The sequence below is a fragment of the Nycticebus coucang genome, chromosome 15 (assembly GCF_027406575.1).
Source record: "Nycticebus coucang isolate mNycCou1 chromosome 15, mNycCou1.pri, whole genome shotgun sequence".
Classification (NCBI taxonomy): domain Eukaryota; kingdom Metazoa; phylum Chordata; class Mammalia; order Primates; family Lorisidae; genus Nycticebus; species Nycticebus coucang.
In genome coordinates, this window is record NC_069794.1 from 94,394,177 (window position 1) to 94,413,183 (window position 19,007).

Consider the following 19,007-nt stretch of genomic DNA (forward strand, 5'->3'; position numbering starts at 1 on the left):
AAGCGATCAACACACCTCAGCCTCCCAGAGTTCTAGGATTATAGGTGGGAGCCACTAGGCCCGGCCAGTTTTTCCTACTTTTTATTTATTTTTATTTTTCCTACTTTTTAAATGCTCTATAATTGATAGTCTAAAGCAAACCTTAGCAATGTATTATGTGTTTAAAAACATATATAAAGGAAGATACACAAGAACAATCAGACAGAATAGGAGGAATGAACTGGAGTGTACTGTTCAAAGATCGTTACACTGTATGTGAAGTAATACAATACTTGAAGGTAGACTGAGAGTAAAGATGTACACTGTCAACTCTACGACAACCACTAAAAACATTTAAGGAACAGGGCGGCGCCTGTGGCTCAGTGAGTAGGGCGCCGGCCCCATATGCCGAGGGTGGCGGGTTCAAACCCAGCCCCGGCCAAACTGCAACCAAAAAATAGCCGGGCATTGTGGTGGGCGCCTGTAGTCCCAGCTGCTCGGGAGGCTGAGGCAAGAGAATCGCCTAAGCCCAAGAGCTAGAGGTTGCTGTGAGCCGTGTGATGCCGTGGCACTCTACCCCAGGGCGGTACAGTGAGACTCTTGTCTCTACAAAAAAAAAAAAAAAATTTAAGGAACAAACAATCAACTAATAGTGCAGTTTAAGTAAAAAAATATATAATTAACCTAAAAGAAAGCAGGAAAAAAGAACAAAAGAACCTATGTGACAATAAATCCAGCAAAATGGATCTTAATCTGACCATACAATAACAATGTAAATAACTAAGTAAAAGACAGAAATTGTCGGATTAGATTTTTAAAAGCATGATCCAACGATCCTCTGTTTTGTAAAAAAGAAAAAGCCTGTTTCACATACGTAGTATAAAGACATTCATAGATTAAAAGTAAAGGGATGGAAGAGGAGATACCTTATGACCATTAATCAAAACAAAACTGAAGCGGCTGTCTTAACATCAGACTAAATGGACTGCAGACGCAGGGAGAGTACCAGAGCTAAAAAGGAACATTACATGATAAAGAGGTGAATTCAGAAGGAGCCTTAATAATCCTCTAAGAAAGCACCTAACACCAGAGCTTCAAAATGCACACAAGCGCCTCCCAGAAAACCCATTACTGATTGATAAATGGAAGCTTCTCTTCCAAGCAGATATGCAATCACTGCCAGATAGAATAATTGAACAGTTCCCTATGAAGAATTATCCTGAATCTCCTCCCTGTCAGTACTCATCCAACGTCAAGACCTAGCAGGTCCTGCCAACACCAGGTACAAAACACCCTCCACACAAAGGCTGCTCTTCATCCTTTATGGGGAAAACTCCTCATGCAGCCAAAGGTGTATAAAGAGCTATGAAACATGAAAGTATAGGGCAGATGCATTCTCAGGGGAGCCGGGTGGTGCAATCTTTGCTGTGAGTAATGGAATATGAGTTCTTTCAGCAATTAAAAGGCTTTCAGGAGCCTGGGAGCATTATAACCAGTATTCTGGACCAGCATCTACTGAGTGAGGCATGGTAATCATGTTCCATCCAGAGGTCCAACTAAACACAATATTGGTTCTGTGCCTCCCAGATCACACAGCAGCTCTTCCTATGGCAGAACGATGAGCCAGCTTTGTCCTCAAGGCTTCAGAGCTGTTCCAACACTAAGCCTCCAATGCTTAAAAAGCTTTGAGAAGAATCTCATATTAAAGTCTTTCTGACTTAAAGTATTGTGATTTATTTTTGGAAAGTCTACTATGATGAAATATAAATTGAAAATTAAGTCAATGTATGATTTATTCTTCTCTCATGTTTAAGACCACAAAAGGTAGGATTACAAAAGCTAAGAATTCTTTCACCGTTTTTTCTGAGCTCTTCTTTTACTTGATACAGATATAATTTACTTAGATACATAAAGTCACTTGTCAAACTAAAAGCAAAAATTCTGTTAATGAAAATCAGAAAAAAAATCAAAGTTTTGATAAAAACATAAATCTTAATGTCAAAACAATTCCATCTTGAAGTATTAATTATTCTTCTCCCTTTAAGTAAAACCATAGCTTATAGGATAATTAACAATAAAAATAAACATTTTATGTCTTTATTTCTAAATCAGATTAATCAAACAGGAAATCATGCAAATAAAGCAATGATTAAATTTAATCAGGAAAATTTAAAAATGCCTCGTGACTTTATCCCTGAAGATCTCTCCTAATAACTTTGAGGAAACCAGGAATGATGGCACATGCCTCTACACCCAGTTACTCAGGAGGCTGAGGTAGGAGGATTGCTTGAGCGCAGGAGTTCAAAACTAGCCTGGGCAACATAGCAAGACCCTGTCTCAATTTAAAAAAAAAAAAAAAGTTGAGGAAAATACTTGGCAAAATTGGAACTCATTAGATAACTATAGTTCATGTATTAGAAATGAAATGCGAGATGGCCAGTGCTACAAATCTCACTTTAGTCTTGCTGTTTTGCTTCATCCTGTTTAGAGACTCACACGTGCACTCAAACTGCATAATGGACCTGTGTGTCCAGGCTAAATGCTATTATAAAGGTGATTAATTCTGTCTGGAATGTAAAAAGGGAGATTTGTTTCTGCCCCCAAGACTATCTGAAAGCATACAGCCTATGAAATTATGAAATATTCACATCTGTAAGACATTTTGCTCCAAAGACCGAGATACCAAAACAATAATGCTTATTAAGAAAATTCTGTAGACATAAGTGAGCAGCTGTAAGTAGGAGGAGGGGTGAAGGGCCCTGGGATCAGCAGTTCAGATTTTCTTTGCATAAAACAAAGCTCACATATGTTAAACAAGGACATGCCAGAGCCAGGGGACTCCCAAGTGGTTACAGGTCTTCCAAAAGGGGTGGGCGGCACATGATGAGCCAGTGAGTTGAGGAAAAAAAAATAGAACCTTTGATTTTCCAATGTAAAAGCTTTATATTGCTTAATACATGGATTGAAAGTTGATTGTATGGAAGGTAATTATAGAATAATGGTAAAAGCAAATTCTCACACTAGTTTCCTTGATTTGTGTTCTGGTTCTACCATTTAAAACACCACTGACCTTGAGCCCATTACATAATCTTTCAGTACCTCCATTTCTTCACCTGTAAAACAGACAATACAATAAGCCTAACTCATAGAGTGTTATGAGAACTAAATAGGTCCCCCAAACTCTTAGAACAATGCCTGCTGATTAAACTGTGATATAAATGTTATTTATTCCATCCAAGGGGTTAAAGAACATGGCCATTTTTTACGACATCCATGATATATTTGTGATAACTGTTATTTACATGCCTCCTGAGGTCCTAAGACATATTTAGAAAAAAAGACACAAACATACACATCACTCCGTTTTCAAAAGGAACTAACATTCAGTGTGAGTCAGTGGGTCACACAAATCACTGTGCATCGCTGAATGATGCCACTTGGCCAAAAAGACACTCTTTACTGGTCAGAGCTATCAATCGAAACAGAAAATGAAAAAAGAGAGCACTCACGTCAGTCATAAATTTATATACTAAAAGACACCGAGATTCCTATTGTGAGCCTAAATTTCATCTCTCAGCCCAACAGAGCCAGAGCCACTCAGGGCAAGCCACATGGAGAATTGGGGCCTGTGGGCGTGTGTGATCCCTCCAGGTACCCCAGGCCTGCTGCTGGGCATGCCTGGCGGCTCACACAGAGCCCTGACCACCCTTAGCCTCAACACGCAGAAACCCCCCCATGCTGCCCCTGTCTAGGGTTCCACTGATAGTGCTGTGGGTTTAAGAATCCCAGTCATTAGACACTGAATGGAATCATCCGTGAAAAGCCCAAGAGCCTGAGAATCACCAAGGGGCCACTGCTGCCCCCAAGTGTCTTTAATTAAACGGCTCAAACTTCTTGACTTCCCTCAGTTCATGTCCATTAAATTCAGTCAGAACATTTTTTGCTGAAAAATTCTTTTCTTGAGAAGGCAAGAATGTCTTGATTAAATTAGTGCAATCTAATGGTTCTTCTCCTAATACCCAGCTGAGACTGGGCAGACCTGAGTTCAATTTTCACTTTTAAAAGCTGTATTCAGGCTCAGCACCCGTAGCACAGTGGTTACAACGCCAGCCACATACACCGAGGCTGGCGGGTTCGAAACCAGCCCAGGCCAGCTAAACAACGACAACTGTGACAAAAAAAGTAGCCTGGCATTGTGGTGGGCACCTATAGTCCCAGCTACTTGGGAGGCTGAGGCAAGAGAATTGCCTGAGCCCAATAGTTTGAGGTTGCTGTGAGCTGTGACACCACAGCACTCTACCTAGGGCAACATAATGAGACTCTGTCTCTCAATAAAATAAAATAAAATAAAAACTGCAAAAAAAAAAATTAAAGTAAAATAAAAGCACCTATTTATGCACCAGACATACTAGATGTATTGGGGTTTTTTTTTTGTTTTTTCTTTGCAGTTTCTGGCTGGGGCTGGGTTTGAACCTACCACCTCTGGCATATGGAGCTGGCGCCCTACCCCTTTGAGCCACAGGCGCCACGCACCAGACATACTAAATGGCCCAAAGAAAGAACATAAAAAGCTTGCCAGCAATATAAGTTGAGTTTTGCCACCAGGGAGCTTCCCCTGTCTGTGGGCTGGGGAGAAAACACAGAGAGAAAGGTAAGCAGCAACAGAAGTGCTCAACGCCTCAAGAGAAGAACTAAAGGAATCAACAGACAATAGCACCCCACTCTTCCGTGGGGAGGAAAGAGAACTAAAGGATGCCATGCCACTAACAGCACAGGAAGCTACGTCAGAAAAGGTCAAGGAGTAATAACCTGAATGGTGACTCGAGGAGTGAGGCAGGCAGGGGAAGGTGGGAGCAGAGGGCCTGGGCCCCAGCCCAGAGATGGTGATTATAGAGGTGTTATTTGGTGGGGGGGGAGATGGGAGTCTCACCCACATGTCAAGGGAGGTGACTGAAAGCTACTAAGTGGATGACCAGCCCTAGGCGACTTGAATGTTAAAAACCACCCCTCTGGCCAGGTGCGGTGGCTCACGTCTGTATCCTAACACTCTGGGAGGCCGAGGTGGGTGGATCCCTTGAGCTCAGTAGTTGAAGACCAGCCTGAGCAAGAGTGAGACCCCATCTCTACTAATAATAGAAAAACCAGCAGGGCATTGTGGCGGGTGCCTGTAGTCCCAGCTATTCAGGAGGCTGAGGCAGGAGGATCTCTTGAAGCCAAGAGTTTGAGGTTGCTGTGAGCTATGATGCCACGGCACTCTGCCCAGGGTGATAGAGTGAGTCTCTGTCTCAAGCAAACAAAAAAAACCCCAAGCCCTCTGGCCACAGTAAGGGCAGGAAGTGGAAGAAAGGGGGAAACCAATTAGAAATCTGTTGGAAGAATCCAGGTGAGGAGTAGCGGAGGCTTAACCCAAGAAGGGCAGTGGAATCACGGAGAAGTAGAGAGATTGAGACACCCAAGGGACAAAGGCACAGGACTCAGTGAGGCTGGTGTACAGAAGGAGAGGCCCTGGCCTCTGGTTCGGACAAGGAGATGGATGGTGGAGCTGCAGCACTCTGCCCAAGGTGACTGGGCCAGAGTTGGAGGTGCTGGGAGACATCTGAGAGATGCCAGTGACCCTGGAGGGCCTGGTAAAAGCAGGGGATGACATCCATCTACAGCAGTGTTTTTCAACCTTTTTTATCTTACGGCACACTTGAACCTATAGTTAAACTTCCGAGGTACGCTTAAATTATGTTGATCAATTTAAAAAGAGTAAGAAAAAGAATATACTTACTGTGCTTTGAACGTCTCTCAAAAATAATTAATGATCTTTCAAACTTTTTGCAGCACACCGCTTGAAAATCACTGATTTAGAGCAGTTAGCATCAAGACTGATCCCTGGCTAGTACGTGACAGGTAAAAGAGAAAATGACCAGCACCTGGGGGATGAGACAGGCAGGGGACCCGGCAGGGAGGAGGGAGGTGAGTGTGGTGCCCCAGAATTGAGTCAATGGAGACATGGAGACATGGACCAATGTGTCCCTGGGTCAGGAACCTGCAACTCATTCCTGGCTGCTTCCGCGACAGCATTTTCAGAGGAGGAGTGAAAAGTGGAAACCAATTTGCTATGGGTTGTAAAGAGAATTAAAGGCAAAAAAGCAACCCCCAAAGTGTAGGCAACTTTTTCAAACAAAGTTTTTGGGTTATAAAGGGAAGAGGAGAGAAGGGATGTCTAGGGGAGAATGCAGAGTTATAGTTTCAGTTTTGTTTTTAGGTAAGAAAATTAAATATATTTCAAAGATCATAGAATGAACCAGTGAAGGGAGACAGAGGGGAGATGACTAGAAGGTTCCAAAATGAGCAGAGGGGCTGACATCCACAGCACAGGGGAAGAGTGACACTTCTTCCAGTGACAGGAAGGAAGGGAGAGGATGGGCCTGACCCCTATAGGCGTACAGACCTTTCAGTGGGAGCTTGCAGAGTTCCCAGCTAACAGCTTCCAGCCCCTGTGCAGTATTTGCCAAAGTCAACTGAGTTAACCAGCAGGCAGGGGCTGGGGTCTGAGCAGAGGGGAGGTCTCAAGGGCTGTGATACAGAACTGTCAGCCCCAGCCAGGGTGACATGCTGGGGACCATCCAGGCTCTACTAATGGTGGAGGCAAGATGCACCCTCAGTGGTAACTGCCTTGGTGTGACCTTGTCATGCAGACTTAGTAGCCTGGGTACGGTAGGCAGCTGGCAGATAACTAAAGTCATGGGTGGCTGGGGTGTGCCCCGCAGGTGCACCATCAGGACAGCAGGGCAGAGGAGTTTAGGATGTCAGTAGGAGGGGAGCTAAACAGACCACAGAATCTAGGCCAGAGGTGAGTGCAAGCAGGGAAGTGGCCAGTGGAGGGGAGAGCGGCAAGAAAGGGATTTCTGTGAAGAAGTGGGGTTTTTTGCAGCAAGCAACACTTAGGGTTATAGACCAACACAGTCAGAGGCTTCTGCAGTCAGGGGGCACTGGGCTTAGTGGGGATGAAAATAAAAACAGCAGGTAAGCGGGCCCAACCACATCTGCCCAGCTAAACTGCATGCTGAGAACAGGCTTGTCTCCAGGAAAAGGAAACAAAGGCCAGGCGCAGCACGGGAGTGGATGGGACTGCCACACAGAGAATCAGGATGCAAGGATTTTAGAAATCTTGCTTTGATTTCTGCATACTGCGTGACATGGAGAAAAGCTCAGCTACAGGCAGACAGACAGAAATGACTAACTACTATTTGGGATTTAGCTTTGAATTCAAGTCATGTCTACCATGGACTTACCACACATGTATTAGTAGGGTTTTTAAAGCATAGTGATAGTTAGTGTTTATTGAGCTCTCAGTGTATGCCAGTCCTGAGAAGGTCACGTTTGTTTCATTCAGTCCCCACAACTCTGAGGCAGGTGTAGTCTCCTGATTTTACTGATGTGGAGACGAGACCTAAAGAGGGTCTGTTTACCACAACTCTTAATTTTTCAGATAAGGATGACAATGTCAGCTGGTGCCTTATAAGGAATGAACCATAAAAATGATGGTACAATCTACCTAAAGTTCACGTAAATTGTAAATAATAATTTTGATTACATGAAGACACTTCTTTGATTTCAAAATGTTTAAAAATCTCAATACCAACCCATATTTCTCTGAATTAGCATGCACTCCTTCTTCTTTGCAGAAAAATGACTTCTGCTTGAAATGTCAAAGTCAAAGCAGTATTTATTCTTCCCCATGTCGAACAAAGTACAGTTAAACACTGTTCTCCTCTCTCCCAGGAGCAGGTTGTTCTGAGCCAGCTGTACAAGCCTCTCCCCAGGGTGTCCGGGGCTGTCCTTGAAGACAGCGATCACCCCCTGAACAAAGATGCACGGTGGGGGTAGCACCATCACCTCCACACCAGACTCGCACTCAAGTTCCGGCACCATCACCAGTTTGTATCCGAACTTCCAGGCCAGGTCAATGGGTCCTGTGGAGGTAATGACCGAGTCTCGCTCCTGCAGCTTCAGCACCACGGTGACATAGGCTTCTGGCCCTACGGGTGCACAGCCAAACTCAACCCACTGATCTTGAGCAAGTTCTGTCCTTTTGCTGGTTCTAATCTCCAGTGGATGCCCCAGAGTTGCACTTGCTTGGGGGAGACTGTTAGTGAAGATGACGTCCACCGTGATGTCAGGCTTGGCGACAGGAAAAGGGCAGAGTGGCTGGCTGGTGAAAAGGCCCACCTGGAAGGTGCCTTCTGCTGCTGCAGAGGTCCTGTTCAAGTCAATGTGAAAGAGAGGCCATTCCACCTTCAGAAAGGCACTTTTCTCCCCACGGAAGAGTGGAGTGCTATTGTCTGCTGACTCCAGAGGCATTATGAACTGGTAGTCACCAGCCTCTCTGAAATAGAAGCACTCAAACTCGAGTGTTCCCTGGGACTGGTTGGTCAGGATGGACTTAGTGGTCACAGTCTGATTGGTGTTGGCCTCCAAAAGCAGGACAGATACGTTCCTCAGCGTCCCATTAGCACCATCAGAATACTGGAAATACACAGACACTGTTCTGTTGCTTAGTGCTACATGGCCTGGTTCTCTCAACAAGAGATATTCAGCTTCTCCAAGCACTGAAATGAAATGGTCAGGGTTGGTTTCAAAAAGGCGCATTTTTTTTTTTTTTTTTTTGCAGTTTTTGGCTGGGCTGGGCTAAACCTGCCACCTCCAGCATATGGGGCTGGCACTCTACTCCTTTGAGCCACAGGCACCGCCCAAGGTGCATTTTTTTTTTTTTAAGAGACAGGATCTTGCTGTCATCCTGGGCTAGCATGCAATGGTACAATCATAGCTCAACGCAACCTCAAAATCCCTAACTCAAGTGATCCTCCGGCCTCAGCTGCCCAAGTAGCTAGAAATACAGGAGCACCCCACCACACCCAGCTCAAAAACAGCATTTTAGATGGAAGAGAAGTTAGAATTGAGCCCAGGATGATGTAAAATGATGCTGAGTATAGATCTGGGAGCTGGACATGACCCTCTTTCTGATTTAAAAGCTCCTTCACCTTCATCTTTCATAGTTATGTTTAAAAATAATTAATTAGGCTCGGCACCCATAGCTCAGCAGCTCAAACCCAGCCCAGGCCTGCCAAACAACAATGACAACTATAAACAAAAAATAGCCAGGCGTTGTGGCAGGCACCTGTAGTCCCAGCTACTTGGGAGTCTGAGGCAAGAGAATCGTTTAAGCCCAAGAGTTGGAGGTTACTGTGAACTGTGACGCCATGGCACTCTACCAAGGGCAACATAGTGAAACTCTGTCTCAAAAAAAATAAATAAATAAAATAAAAATAAAAATAAAAATAATTAGTAACACTCTGAATACACAGCACTCAACAATATAATATATCTGTAATTAAAATCTATGAAGCTAGAATAATTGATAATTCTCAGGACAAAAATCCAATACCTCACTTTTTCCATGTTAATCATTTCTGGTCTTTAGGTATTTAGGGTAAATGGATATACAGCGAAGTAAGAGAAAGTTTTATTTAAATGACACAGTACAAACTGCTCTGGATATTTTAAATACAAGACCCTAAGTTTATTTCAAAGTTATTATTTTCATGACAAACATGTGGGAATGTTTTATCAGTAAAGGAACCAGGGTCCTCAGTTTGTGCAAGGCAGAAATTTTTAGGTGGGCCTGCAATTCTAGCACTCTGGGAGGCCAAGGCAAAAGGATTGCCTGAGCTCAGGAGTTCAAGACCAGCCTGAGCAAGAGGGAAACTTGTCTTTATTAAAAATAGAAAAACTAGCCAGGTGTTGTAGCAGGCACCTATAGTCCCAGCTACTTGAGAGGCTGAGGCAAGAAATTGGTTGAGCCCAAGAGTTTGAGGTTGCCATGAGCTATGCCAACACAGCATTCTACTCAGGGCAACAGAATAAGGCTCTGTCTCAAAATAAATAAATAAATAAATAAATAAAAAGAAAAAGAAAGAAAGAAAAGAAATTTTTAGAAGGATACGAAAGGTTAACACTTTATTCTGCATGGGTAATCCAAGGAATAGAGTGTACATTATGAAGTAACTAGGCTTGTAATTAGGCAATTTTAATGTCATTATACTGACTGGTATTGGCCTAGATAGGACAGATGACTATTAGCTTCCAAAGTATCATTCCGTTAGAATCAATTATATCTTTTAAAAAAAGAGACCTCACAGAGCAGCTGAAGTGAAGAGTGCAAAGAAAACAGACACACAAGAATCCTTGTTTCTATTTTGAACCATTTCCAAATACATCTGGAAGAAGGCAGAATTTGGCAATGGCCTAGGCACGACTAAGAATTCTAGATTTAAAGGACTATGGTGCCGTTTAGGTTTGAAAAACAACTTATGTACGTATGAATTTATTACTTATTATACATTCATAATACATACATAATATATACCTATCAGATATGTATGTATCTCCTGTACGTGTCACATGTCCAAAGGGGCTCATGTGTTTTTGTTTTGGCTGCAGTGTTTAAAATATCCTTATAGATATTCAGTCAATGATTATTAAAATCAGCACATGAGTATCATGGCACACAGAGGTGAGTATTTTTTAATTAGCTCAGCACTTTACCTAGCTCTTATTTGAGATGAGATAAAATAAAATATCTAAAATTTGAGTAGGCTAGAATGCTTGGTCACCACTTGTTTGAAAACAACAGAATAAAGTTCTTATTGTTGTTTTCATTTAGGCAAAATAGAAGTTGAGGGGTATTCCATTTTGCTTGGAGCTCACTCAAGGGGATGTAGGTGGCTGGTCCTACTGCAGCTTGTGTGTGAGGGCAGAGCTGACCTAGCACCTTGCAGAACTAGTGGCTTAAAGAGACTCAGCACTTACCACAGCCACAGAAGTTAAGACTAAGAACAAAGCTGCATTAATTTGAATCTGAAGGGGGCAAGATGGTTATATGGTGCATTTTAAGATTAAGAGACATACACCACTTCATTAACTAATGAAAGTCTATTATAAAAGATAAGAGTTGTCTGGCTCGGTGCCTGTAGCTCAGCACCAGCCTCATACATCAGAGCTGGTGGGTTCAAAGCCAGCCCTGGCCTGCCAAACAATGATGACAACTACAACCACAAAATAGCCGGGCATTGTGGTGGGTACCAGAGTCATGGCTTTGAGATCTGTGTGTCTTATTTAAATTCCAGGACAAGAGTCATAACCGTGATGTGGGAAGCACCACAGAAAAGTCTGATTGGCTCAGCACCCATAGCTCAGTGGTTAGGATGCTGGCGGGTTTGAACCCGGCCCGGGCCTGCTAAACAACAATAACAACTACAACAACAACGACAAAAAATAGGTGGGCGTTGTGGTGGGTGCCTGTAGTCGTAGCTACTTGGGAGCCTGAGGCAAGAAAATCACTTAAGCCCAAGAGTTTGAGGTTGCTGTGAGCTGTGATGGCACGGCACTGTAATGGAGTGAGACTGTCTCAAAAAAGAAAAAGAAAAAGAAAGATAGGAATTGTCAATGAGGCAGATCCGATTCTGATTTAATGGGGGAGCCAATCAATGAAAGAAACACACATGCCCAGTTGGAAATGGAAAACAAAGACGCAATTGATGGATTCCAGCAGCAGCAGATGGAAGGTGTATAAATGCAGAACTTGCTCGTTTACTCCAGGACAGACAAGAATACATTCTCATTTAGAAAACTGCTATGTCCTGGTAATATTATAATAGTTTTTTCTATGCTTTGTTTTCCCCTCGTCCCATTTCTTTATTGTGTTTAAAGTAACCAGTATCTCTACATAAGCATGTAGCTTTAAAAAAAACCCTAACTGGTAATGGTATATTTCGATCAACATGAAGTGGAGGTGAAGCGGGAAAAACATATACATGAAAATCCCTTCCTTTCCATTAGTGACCTACACATTCATCCCCTACATTCGATTTTATGCTCATTTAACTTTTATTTTATATTCTAGTAAGGTATCTTGCTCTTAAAAACTATAACCATCCCTGAATACTTAATTTAAATGGAGAATATTTGTTTATTTATCATTGTGAAACCAAGGAGACCTACACGTTTTTGTAGAAGGCCATTATTAAAGCAATCTATTTTTAGGTAGGAATGAATTACTTTAAAAGAATTAAATTCTGGGCGGTGCCTGTGGTTCAGTGAGTAGGGCGCTGGCCCCATATACCAAGGGTGGCATGTTTCAAACCCGCCCCCAGCCAAACTGCAACAACAAAATAGCTGGATGTTGTGGTGGGTGCCTGTAATCCCAGCTACTTGGGAGGCTGAGGCAAGAGAATCGCCTAAGCCCAAGAGCTGGAGGTTGCTGTGAGCTGTGACGCCACAGCACTCTACCGAGAGCAACAAAGTGAGACTCTGTCTCAAAAACCAACATTAGTTGTTCTTAAATAAAGCATCTTCTTGTTCAATTAAGCTTTTTTTGTTTTTGTTTTGAGACAGTCTCACTCTAATGTCATCCTGGGTAGAGTGCAGTGGCATCATAGTTCGCAGCAACCTCAAACTCATGGGCTTGAGCAATCTTCTTGCCTCAGGCTCCCAAGTAGCTGGAACTACAGGAGTGTGTCTACCTTTATCCTGGACTAGTTTTTCTATTTTTAGAAGAGATGGGAGGGGTCTCACTCTTGCTCAGGCTGGTCTTGAACTCCTGAGCTCAAGTGATCCACCCACCTAGGCCTCCCAGAGTGCTAGAATTACAGGCATGAGCCAATGTACCTGGCCTAAATAAACTTCTTAAAATGAAAGACTGAGAAGGAATAGCTACTGAATGAAAAGAACAGCAACATGGTCGGGCCCATTTAGCTGGCTGTGACATTGATCAAGAATACAAGCCAGTATTCTCCGATCACAAATTTTTCAGCAAATTTGAAAACAATTTCCACTCCCATAACACCAACTGATTAGATATCTATGAAGTATCTGGAAATCATCAAAAGAAAAGTTGTGAACATTACATCATATTGTTGACTCTATTGATTCACTAGTTGTATAAAACCCTGAGAGTGGAAACAAACTGAATGAGGAGAACTAACTTTAAATATCTACTATATGCTCAGATATTCAAGATGTTTCACGTTCTTGATTTTATTGTATCATAACAACCCTGTGAAGACAATATTATTGCTAAGGTTTAAAGAGACTAAGAAATTTGTCTAAGAACACACAATGGTCATGACTGAAATTCAGATGGGTTCCAGAGAGACTCAAGCTTCAAAACTCTTGCGTGGGCTCAGCACCTGTGGCTTAAGCAGCTAAGGCACCAGCCACATACACCTAAGCTGGTGGATTTAAATCAAGCCCCGGGCCACCAAACAACAATGACAACTGCAACCAAAAAAAAGCCAGGCGTTGTGGCAGGCGCCTGTAGTCCCAACTACTTGGGAGGCAGAGGCAGGAGAATCGCTTGAGCCCAGGAGTTGGAGGTTGCTGTGAGCTGTAATGCCACAGCACTCTACCCAAGGCGACAGCTTGAGGCTCTGCCTCAAAAAAAAAAAAAAACAAAAAAACTCTTGTGTCAAGTGAAATCTTACCGAGAACCTCAATATCCAGAATACCCCTGCTGTGTGTGTGGGAGGGAAATGATTTATTATACTGAATTATTAGAAATTAATCAAAGAGAACTCAAGGTAACATGCTTGTCTCCAATTTGTTAAAATGCAAGTGCATTGTTTATTATTTTTAATAAGACCTAAATGTGTTTAAAGTGAAATTTAAATCAATCGTGCCAAACCCCTAAAACACTTTCAGAGAACATGGGGTTGCGAGGATCACACCTTAAAGGCCCCTGCATTACAGGCCCACTCTGCCTCCTCCAGGCAGAGTCATCAATATAATACACTTACAAACCTCACACTTAAGTTTATTGCCACCTACAGCATTAAGTATGCTTAGGATACTCACCGTAGTCACAGAGCACCACCAACAACAGATTTGAAAAGTCTTTCAACATTGGTTTCATTCTGATCAGCACAATCCCAGGTCTTTAGTCTCCTCATGTCCTTTCTAACATCCAAACTGTTATTTAAAACAAACAAAACAAACAAACAAATTTTGAGATTCTGAAATTAGAACCTCAAAAAAGCGATGGCTCCGTTCAATGTGATTCATAAAACAGTAATCATGAAATGACAAAACTATCTGAGAAGTCAAACATCCTAAATGATACTGTAAGGAAACTAGTGAGGACATTAATTTTCCCAGGGGAAATCACCTGTAATTACACAAGTCCCTTTCATTCCACGGTAGCTCACCTATCAAAAACAATCAGTTATGCTCAACATCAAGATTATCTTTGCAAAACACTGAAGTCTCTTCTCTTTATAGCATATCCTTAAGTGGAGCATTTATTATTATCTGCTTAATTTTATCACAGCTAATAGTCAATTTAGATAATAAACTGTACATTTTCACACTATTTATCTGTTTGGCATTTCACACTGATCAATTTACTAAACTTTTGCCAAATTTTCACTTGACATCGAGTTGTATACAATCAAACCATCCTTGCCTGGCTTCAACAAGTAGGCTATTAACACTTCCTTGCACAACTGGTGTGTTATCTGTATTGCTTCATTTCTTGATTCCCAGGTACTATATGAAAACGGTCAAAGCTTTTAAAAAGATACTCACAAGCCAGGCATGGTGGCTCATTTATAATGCCAGCACTCTGGAAAGCTGAGGTTGGTGGACTACCTGAGCTCAGGAGTTCAAGAGCAGCCTGAGCAAGAGCAAGACCCCATCCCTACCAAAAGTAGAAAAACTAGCCCTGCATTGTGTCAGGCACCTGCAGTCCCAGCTACTTGGGAGGCTAAGGCAAGGGGATCACTTGAGCCCAAGAGTTTGAGGTTGCTGTGACCTACGATGCCACAGCACTCTACCCAGGGCAACAGAGTGAGACTCTGTCTTTATATAAATACATAAATGAATGAATAAATAAATAAGATACCCACAGTATTACAATTAAACTTGAACTCCACGTGGCCCCGACTTCCTTGTTTAGGGTGTGTAAGGAGAAAACAGATAAATTACAATTATCATCTCTGTCAGTCTTGCAGTGCTTGTTGCTGCTGGTATGCACTGGGAGGCAGATGATTCACACAGCAATCTCCCCAGACCACCTAGGAGGGCAGGGAATACCTTGCTGGCCTGTGGTTCAGAGTCAACTGTGGGAGGCAGCACTTGCTTTGATATAAACAGAATATCAGACCATAGAATAAGATGCAAGGCATTTAAGAACAATTTTTTTCATACTAGAATTTAACAAACTGTGCCTTTAATACATATTTTCTTAATGTTTACAGTTCCCCCAATTACTCTTAGTTAATATATTGTAATAGGGCGGTGCCTGTGGCTCAGTCGGTAGGGCGCCAGCCCCATATACTGAGGGTGGCGGGTTCAAACCCAGCCCCGGCCAAACTGCAACGAAAAAATAGCTGGGTGTTGTGGCGGGCGCCTGTAGTCCCAGCTACTCGGGAGGCTGAGGCAAGAGAATCGCCTGAGCCCAGGAGTTGGAGGTTGCTGTGAGCTGTGTGAGGCCACGGCACTCTACTGAGGGCCATAAAGTGAGACTCTGTCTCTACAAAAAAAAAAAAAAATATATATATATATATATATATATATATAGTAATAAGTATATTACATTCCAAATACATGTTACATCCCTTCAGATAAGAACAGAAATTAATAGAATTACAAGGACTGGTTGAAATAAGCCAAAATTCAGTGGAAAGGAAATCGGTGTGTCTCTATTAGCTTTCTTTCAGTATGAGCTGCCTGAACAGAGGAAATACCATACTTCCTGAAAGGGAAGCGGAGATCTGAAGTGTAATTATATGAATGATTAGACTTCCCTCCTTTCCCTAGGAAAAAAAGGAAAAAGAAATGGAAAAGAAGAAAGAAAAAAAAACCCCAGAAAATTCTGTTTTAGTGGAATTACCCCCCGATTTCCTTGAACGTGGATGGCCTGGGAAACCCAGCGTCATGGGCCCTTGCAGAAAGCATCATGGAATCTCTTGGGCAAGTGTGGGCACTTTGGGCAATTAAAACGCTTCCTTCAAATCACTGAGGAGAAGCAAGCTCCCCGCCTTGCTTCTTTTACTATTGCTTACTTTCACACCACAGAAGTTAAACCCCTTAGCATAAATGACTGATTATGACACATTTTCCTTCTATAAAAAGGACCAATAAAACACAGAATTGTGTGATAATCTGTGTTTAGAACTAAAGGGAAATGGATTTACAAAACTAATCAGGTGGGCAGCGCCTGTGGCTCAAGGAGTAGGGCTCCGGAGGTGGTGGGTTCAAACCCAGCCCCGGCCAAAAACCACAAAAAAAAAAAAAAAAAAAAAAAAAGCTAATCAGGTTACATATCAATTAATTCTTGTCATAGCATAATCGTAAGATGCTTCTGTAATTTCTTCCTCAACCTTACTTGCTTATTTTGTTTGAAATGTTCCCAATACCACAACTGGGTACTTAACAATGTATGGCTCGAGGATCATTCTAAGAAAATAAGAACTTAGGTATTCTTTATACACATTTGAAAATACTTTCATATAACATTCACATACATAAAAGCTTATAGGGAAATTCTAAATGCATCAGCTTAGAAGGGTAGGAGAAATATTAAATAGCCTCAAATGTTTTTGTGGAAACCAAAACTTCTATACGCCCTTTATAGCTACAGAAAATGAATTAGGCTAATATCCATGGGACCAATGACTTGTCAAATAAAAGTAAAAACAGAAAGAAGCAAAGTGATTTTGTCCCTTCTGACAAACACGCACGTACTTGAGTTTATATTAAGAATAATAGTTAGGAGGAGGAAATCCCTACTTCCAAAGCAGCGGGCACAGACAGGATTTATCTGTATATTCAGCCCCGTCCGCTCTGCCCCGGTCCCGCGGGAATCTGTGCGCTCCCCCATCCGCTCGGGTTTCCAAAGTCAAGTTCACGCTTGGAAATGTGACCCTAGTGTCATCAGCATAAGGAGGACCTCATCAGGACCACTTTGCAATGCTCATTCTCTCATACTGTGTGTATCCCAGGAAGGATTTCTTTTAGGAGAAAACACACACACACACACGCACACGCACACTCCCCAGACGCGATTTCCAAGTCTCAACAACGTGGACTCAACCCCGGTCTGTGCGGCGGGTCTCGGTCACTGGAAACATCTGCGCTGGGAGAGCCAGGTCGGGTGGCAGCGGGGACTCCGACCGACGCTGGGTTACAGCCTGTCCCCGGGACCGAGGCCAGCGCGCGGACAGGACGCCGACCGCCACTTGCGCCCACGGGCTGCGGGGAGGACGCAGGGCCGCCGGGCACCTCCCGACCCCGCGGACCCGCCCAGGGTCCCCCGAGTGCCCTTCTTACCTCTGGGGACTGGCGGGCACGGCGGGCGGCGAGCAGGAGGCCGAGCTCCCGTCCCCGACTGCGCCCCAGCCCCGCGCGCGGCTCCCGCAGCCCCGCCCGGGACCGCCCCCGACGGCCGGGGAGGGAGGGAGGCCCCGGGGACAGGGCGCGGCCGCCCCCACCCCCTCACGGCGGGCCGCGCGTCCCTTGCTGCCACCCCCCCCCACGGCGGGCCGCGCGTCCCTTCCTGCCACCACCCCCCCCCCCACGGCGGGCCGCGCGTCCCTTCCTGCCACCACCCCCCCCCCCCACGGCGGGCCGCGCGTCCCTTCCTGCCACCACCCCCCCCCCCACGGCGGGCCGCGCGTCCCTTCCTGCCACCACCCCCCCCCCACGGCGGGCCGCGCGTCCCTTCCTGCCACCACCCCCCCCCCCACGGCGGGCCGCGCGTCCCTTCCTGCCACCACCCCCCCCCCACGGCGGGCCGCGCGTCCCTTGCTGCCACCACCCCCCCCCTCACGGCGGGCCGCGCGTCCCTTGCTGCCAGCCCCCCCCCACGGCCGGCCGCGCGTCCCTTGCTGCCACCACCACCCCCACGGCGGGCCGCGCGTCCCTTGCTGCCACCCCCCCCCCACGGCCGGCCGCGCGTCCCTTGCTGCCACCCCCCCCCCCACGGCGGGCCGCGCGTCCCTTGCTGCCACCCCCCCCCCCCACGGCGGGCCGCGCGTCCCTTGCTGCCACCACCACCCCCACGGCGGGCCGCGCGTCCCTTGCTGCCACCCCCCCCCCCCACGGCGGGCCGCGCGTCCCTTGCTGCCACCCCCCCCCCCCACGGCGGGCCGCGCGTCCCTTGCTGCCACCACCACCCCCACGGCGGGCCGCGCGTCCCTTGCTGCCACCACCACCCCCACGGCCGGCCGCGCGTCCCTTGCTGCCACCACCACCCCCACGGCGGGCCGCGCGTCCCTTGCTGCCACCACCACCCCCACGGCCGGCCGCGCGTCCCTTGCTGCCACCACCACCCCCACGGCGGGCCGCGCGTCCCTTGCTGCCACCACCACCCCCACGGCGGGCCGCGCGTCCCTTGCTGCCACCACCCCCCCCCACGGCGGGCCGCGCGTCCCTCGCTGCCACCCACCCCCCTCCCAGCTCGGGGCGCGCCCGGCCGGCCGGGGCTCGGGGAGGGACGGCAGGTCCCCCACCTCCACTGCGCACCGCACCCCGCACACTCCGGCCAGGGCTTCCGGGGCGACCCAGCAGGTTCCTGGCACTCCACACTCATTTCCGACTCCCCTGGTGTCATTTTCTTCTGGAAGACCACAGAAACAAGTCGTTTCCATAGCATAGCCATTCCTTCCCGAAATTACTGAAGGAGTTCAAAAGAACGCAGTTCAGGTAAATTGTATCTTCGTTTTCTCTTCCCTGGAGGCAGAACTGGTTATTTAATTAAATTAAAAATAACTACCCCTTTTTAAAAACTCTGCTTTGCAAAGTTTTTAAAAAGTTGTCTTTTAAAAAGAAGGAGAGGATGGAGTCCACCTTGTTTAACAGCTGTTCTGGTTACCAAGTAACCTCAAGGCAGTTTACCATTTGCTTTTCTTTTACACAAAATATACCACTTAACGGACAAAACTAAAGGCACGGGAGGTGCCACCGAGGAGCTGTCCAGGGGT

At 45.4% G+C, this 19,007-nt stretch overlaps 1 protein-coding gene across 8 annotated transcripts in view; it reads right to left on the reverse strand.

The window, feature by feature from the left end:
• The window catches only part of THSD1 (thrombospondin type 1 domain containing 1), a 33,725-nt gene extending 16,172 nt beyond the window's left edge, over window positions 1-17,553 (reverse strand). The window contains exons 1-5 of one of the 8 annotated variants that reach the window (XM_053563103.1): window positions 17,076-17,331; window positions 16,816-16,950; window positions 14,931-15,162; window positions 13,882-13,995; window positions 7,614-8,579 (exon numbers count right to left, since the gene is read on the reverse strand). In XM_053563103.1, coding sequence (XP_053419078.1) covers window positions 7,614-8,579; window positions 13,882-13,939 — 1,024 coding nt within the window. In that variant the 5' untranslated portion in view covers window positions 13,940-13,995; window positions 14,931-15,162; window positions 16,816-16,950; window positions 17,076-17,331. Of the gene's footprint in view, window positions 1-7,613; window positions 8,580-13,881; window positions 13,996-14,930; window positions 15,237-16,815; window positions 17,056-17,075; window positions 17,332-17,355 lie in introns of those variants that run through there. The other 7 variants (XM_053563105.1, XM_053563100.1, XM_053563101.1 and 4 more) reach the window with 7 other exon arrangements.
• Between the last annotated feature and the right edge of the window lie 1,454 nt (window positions 17,554-19,007).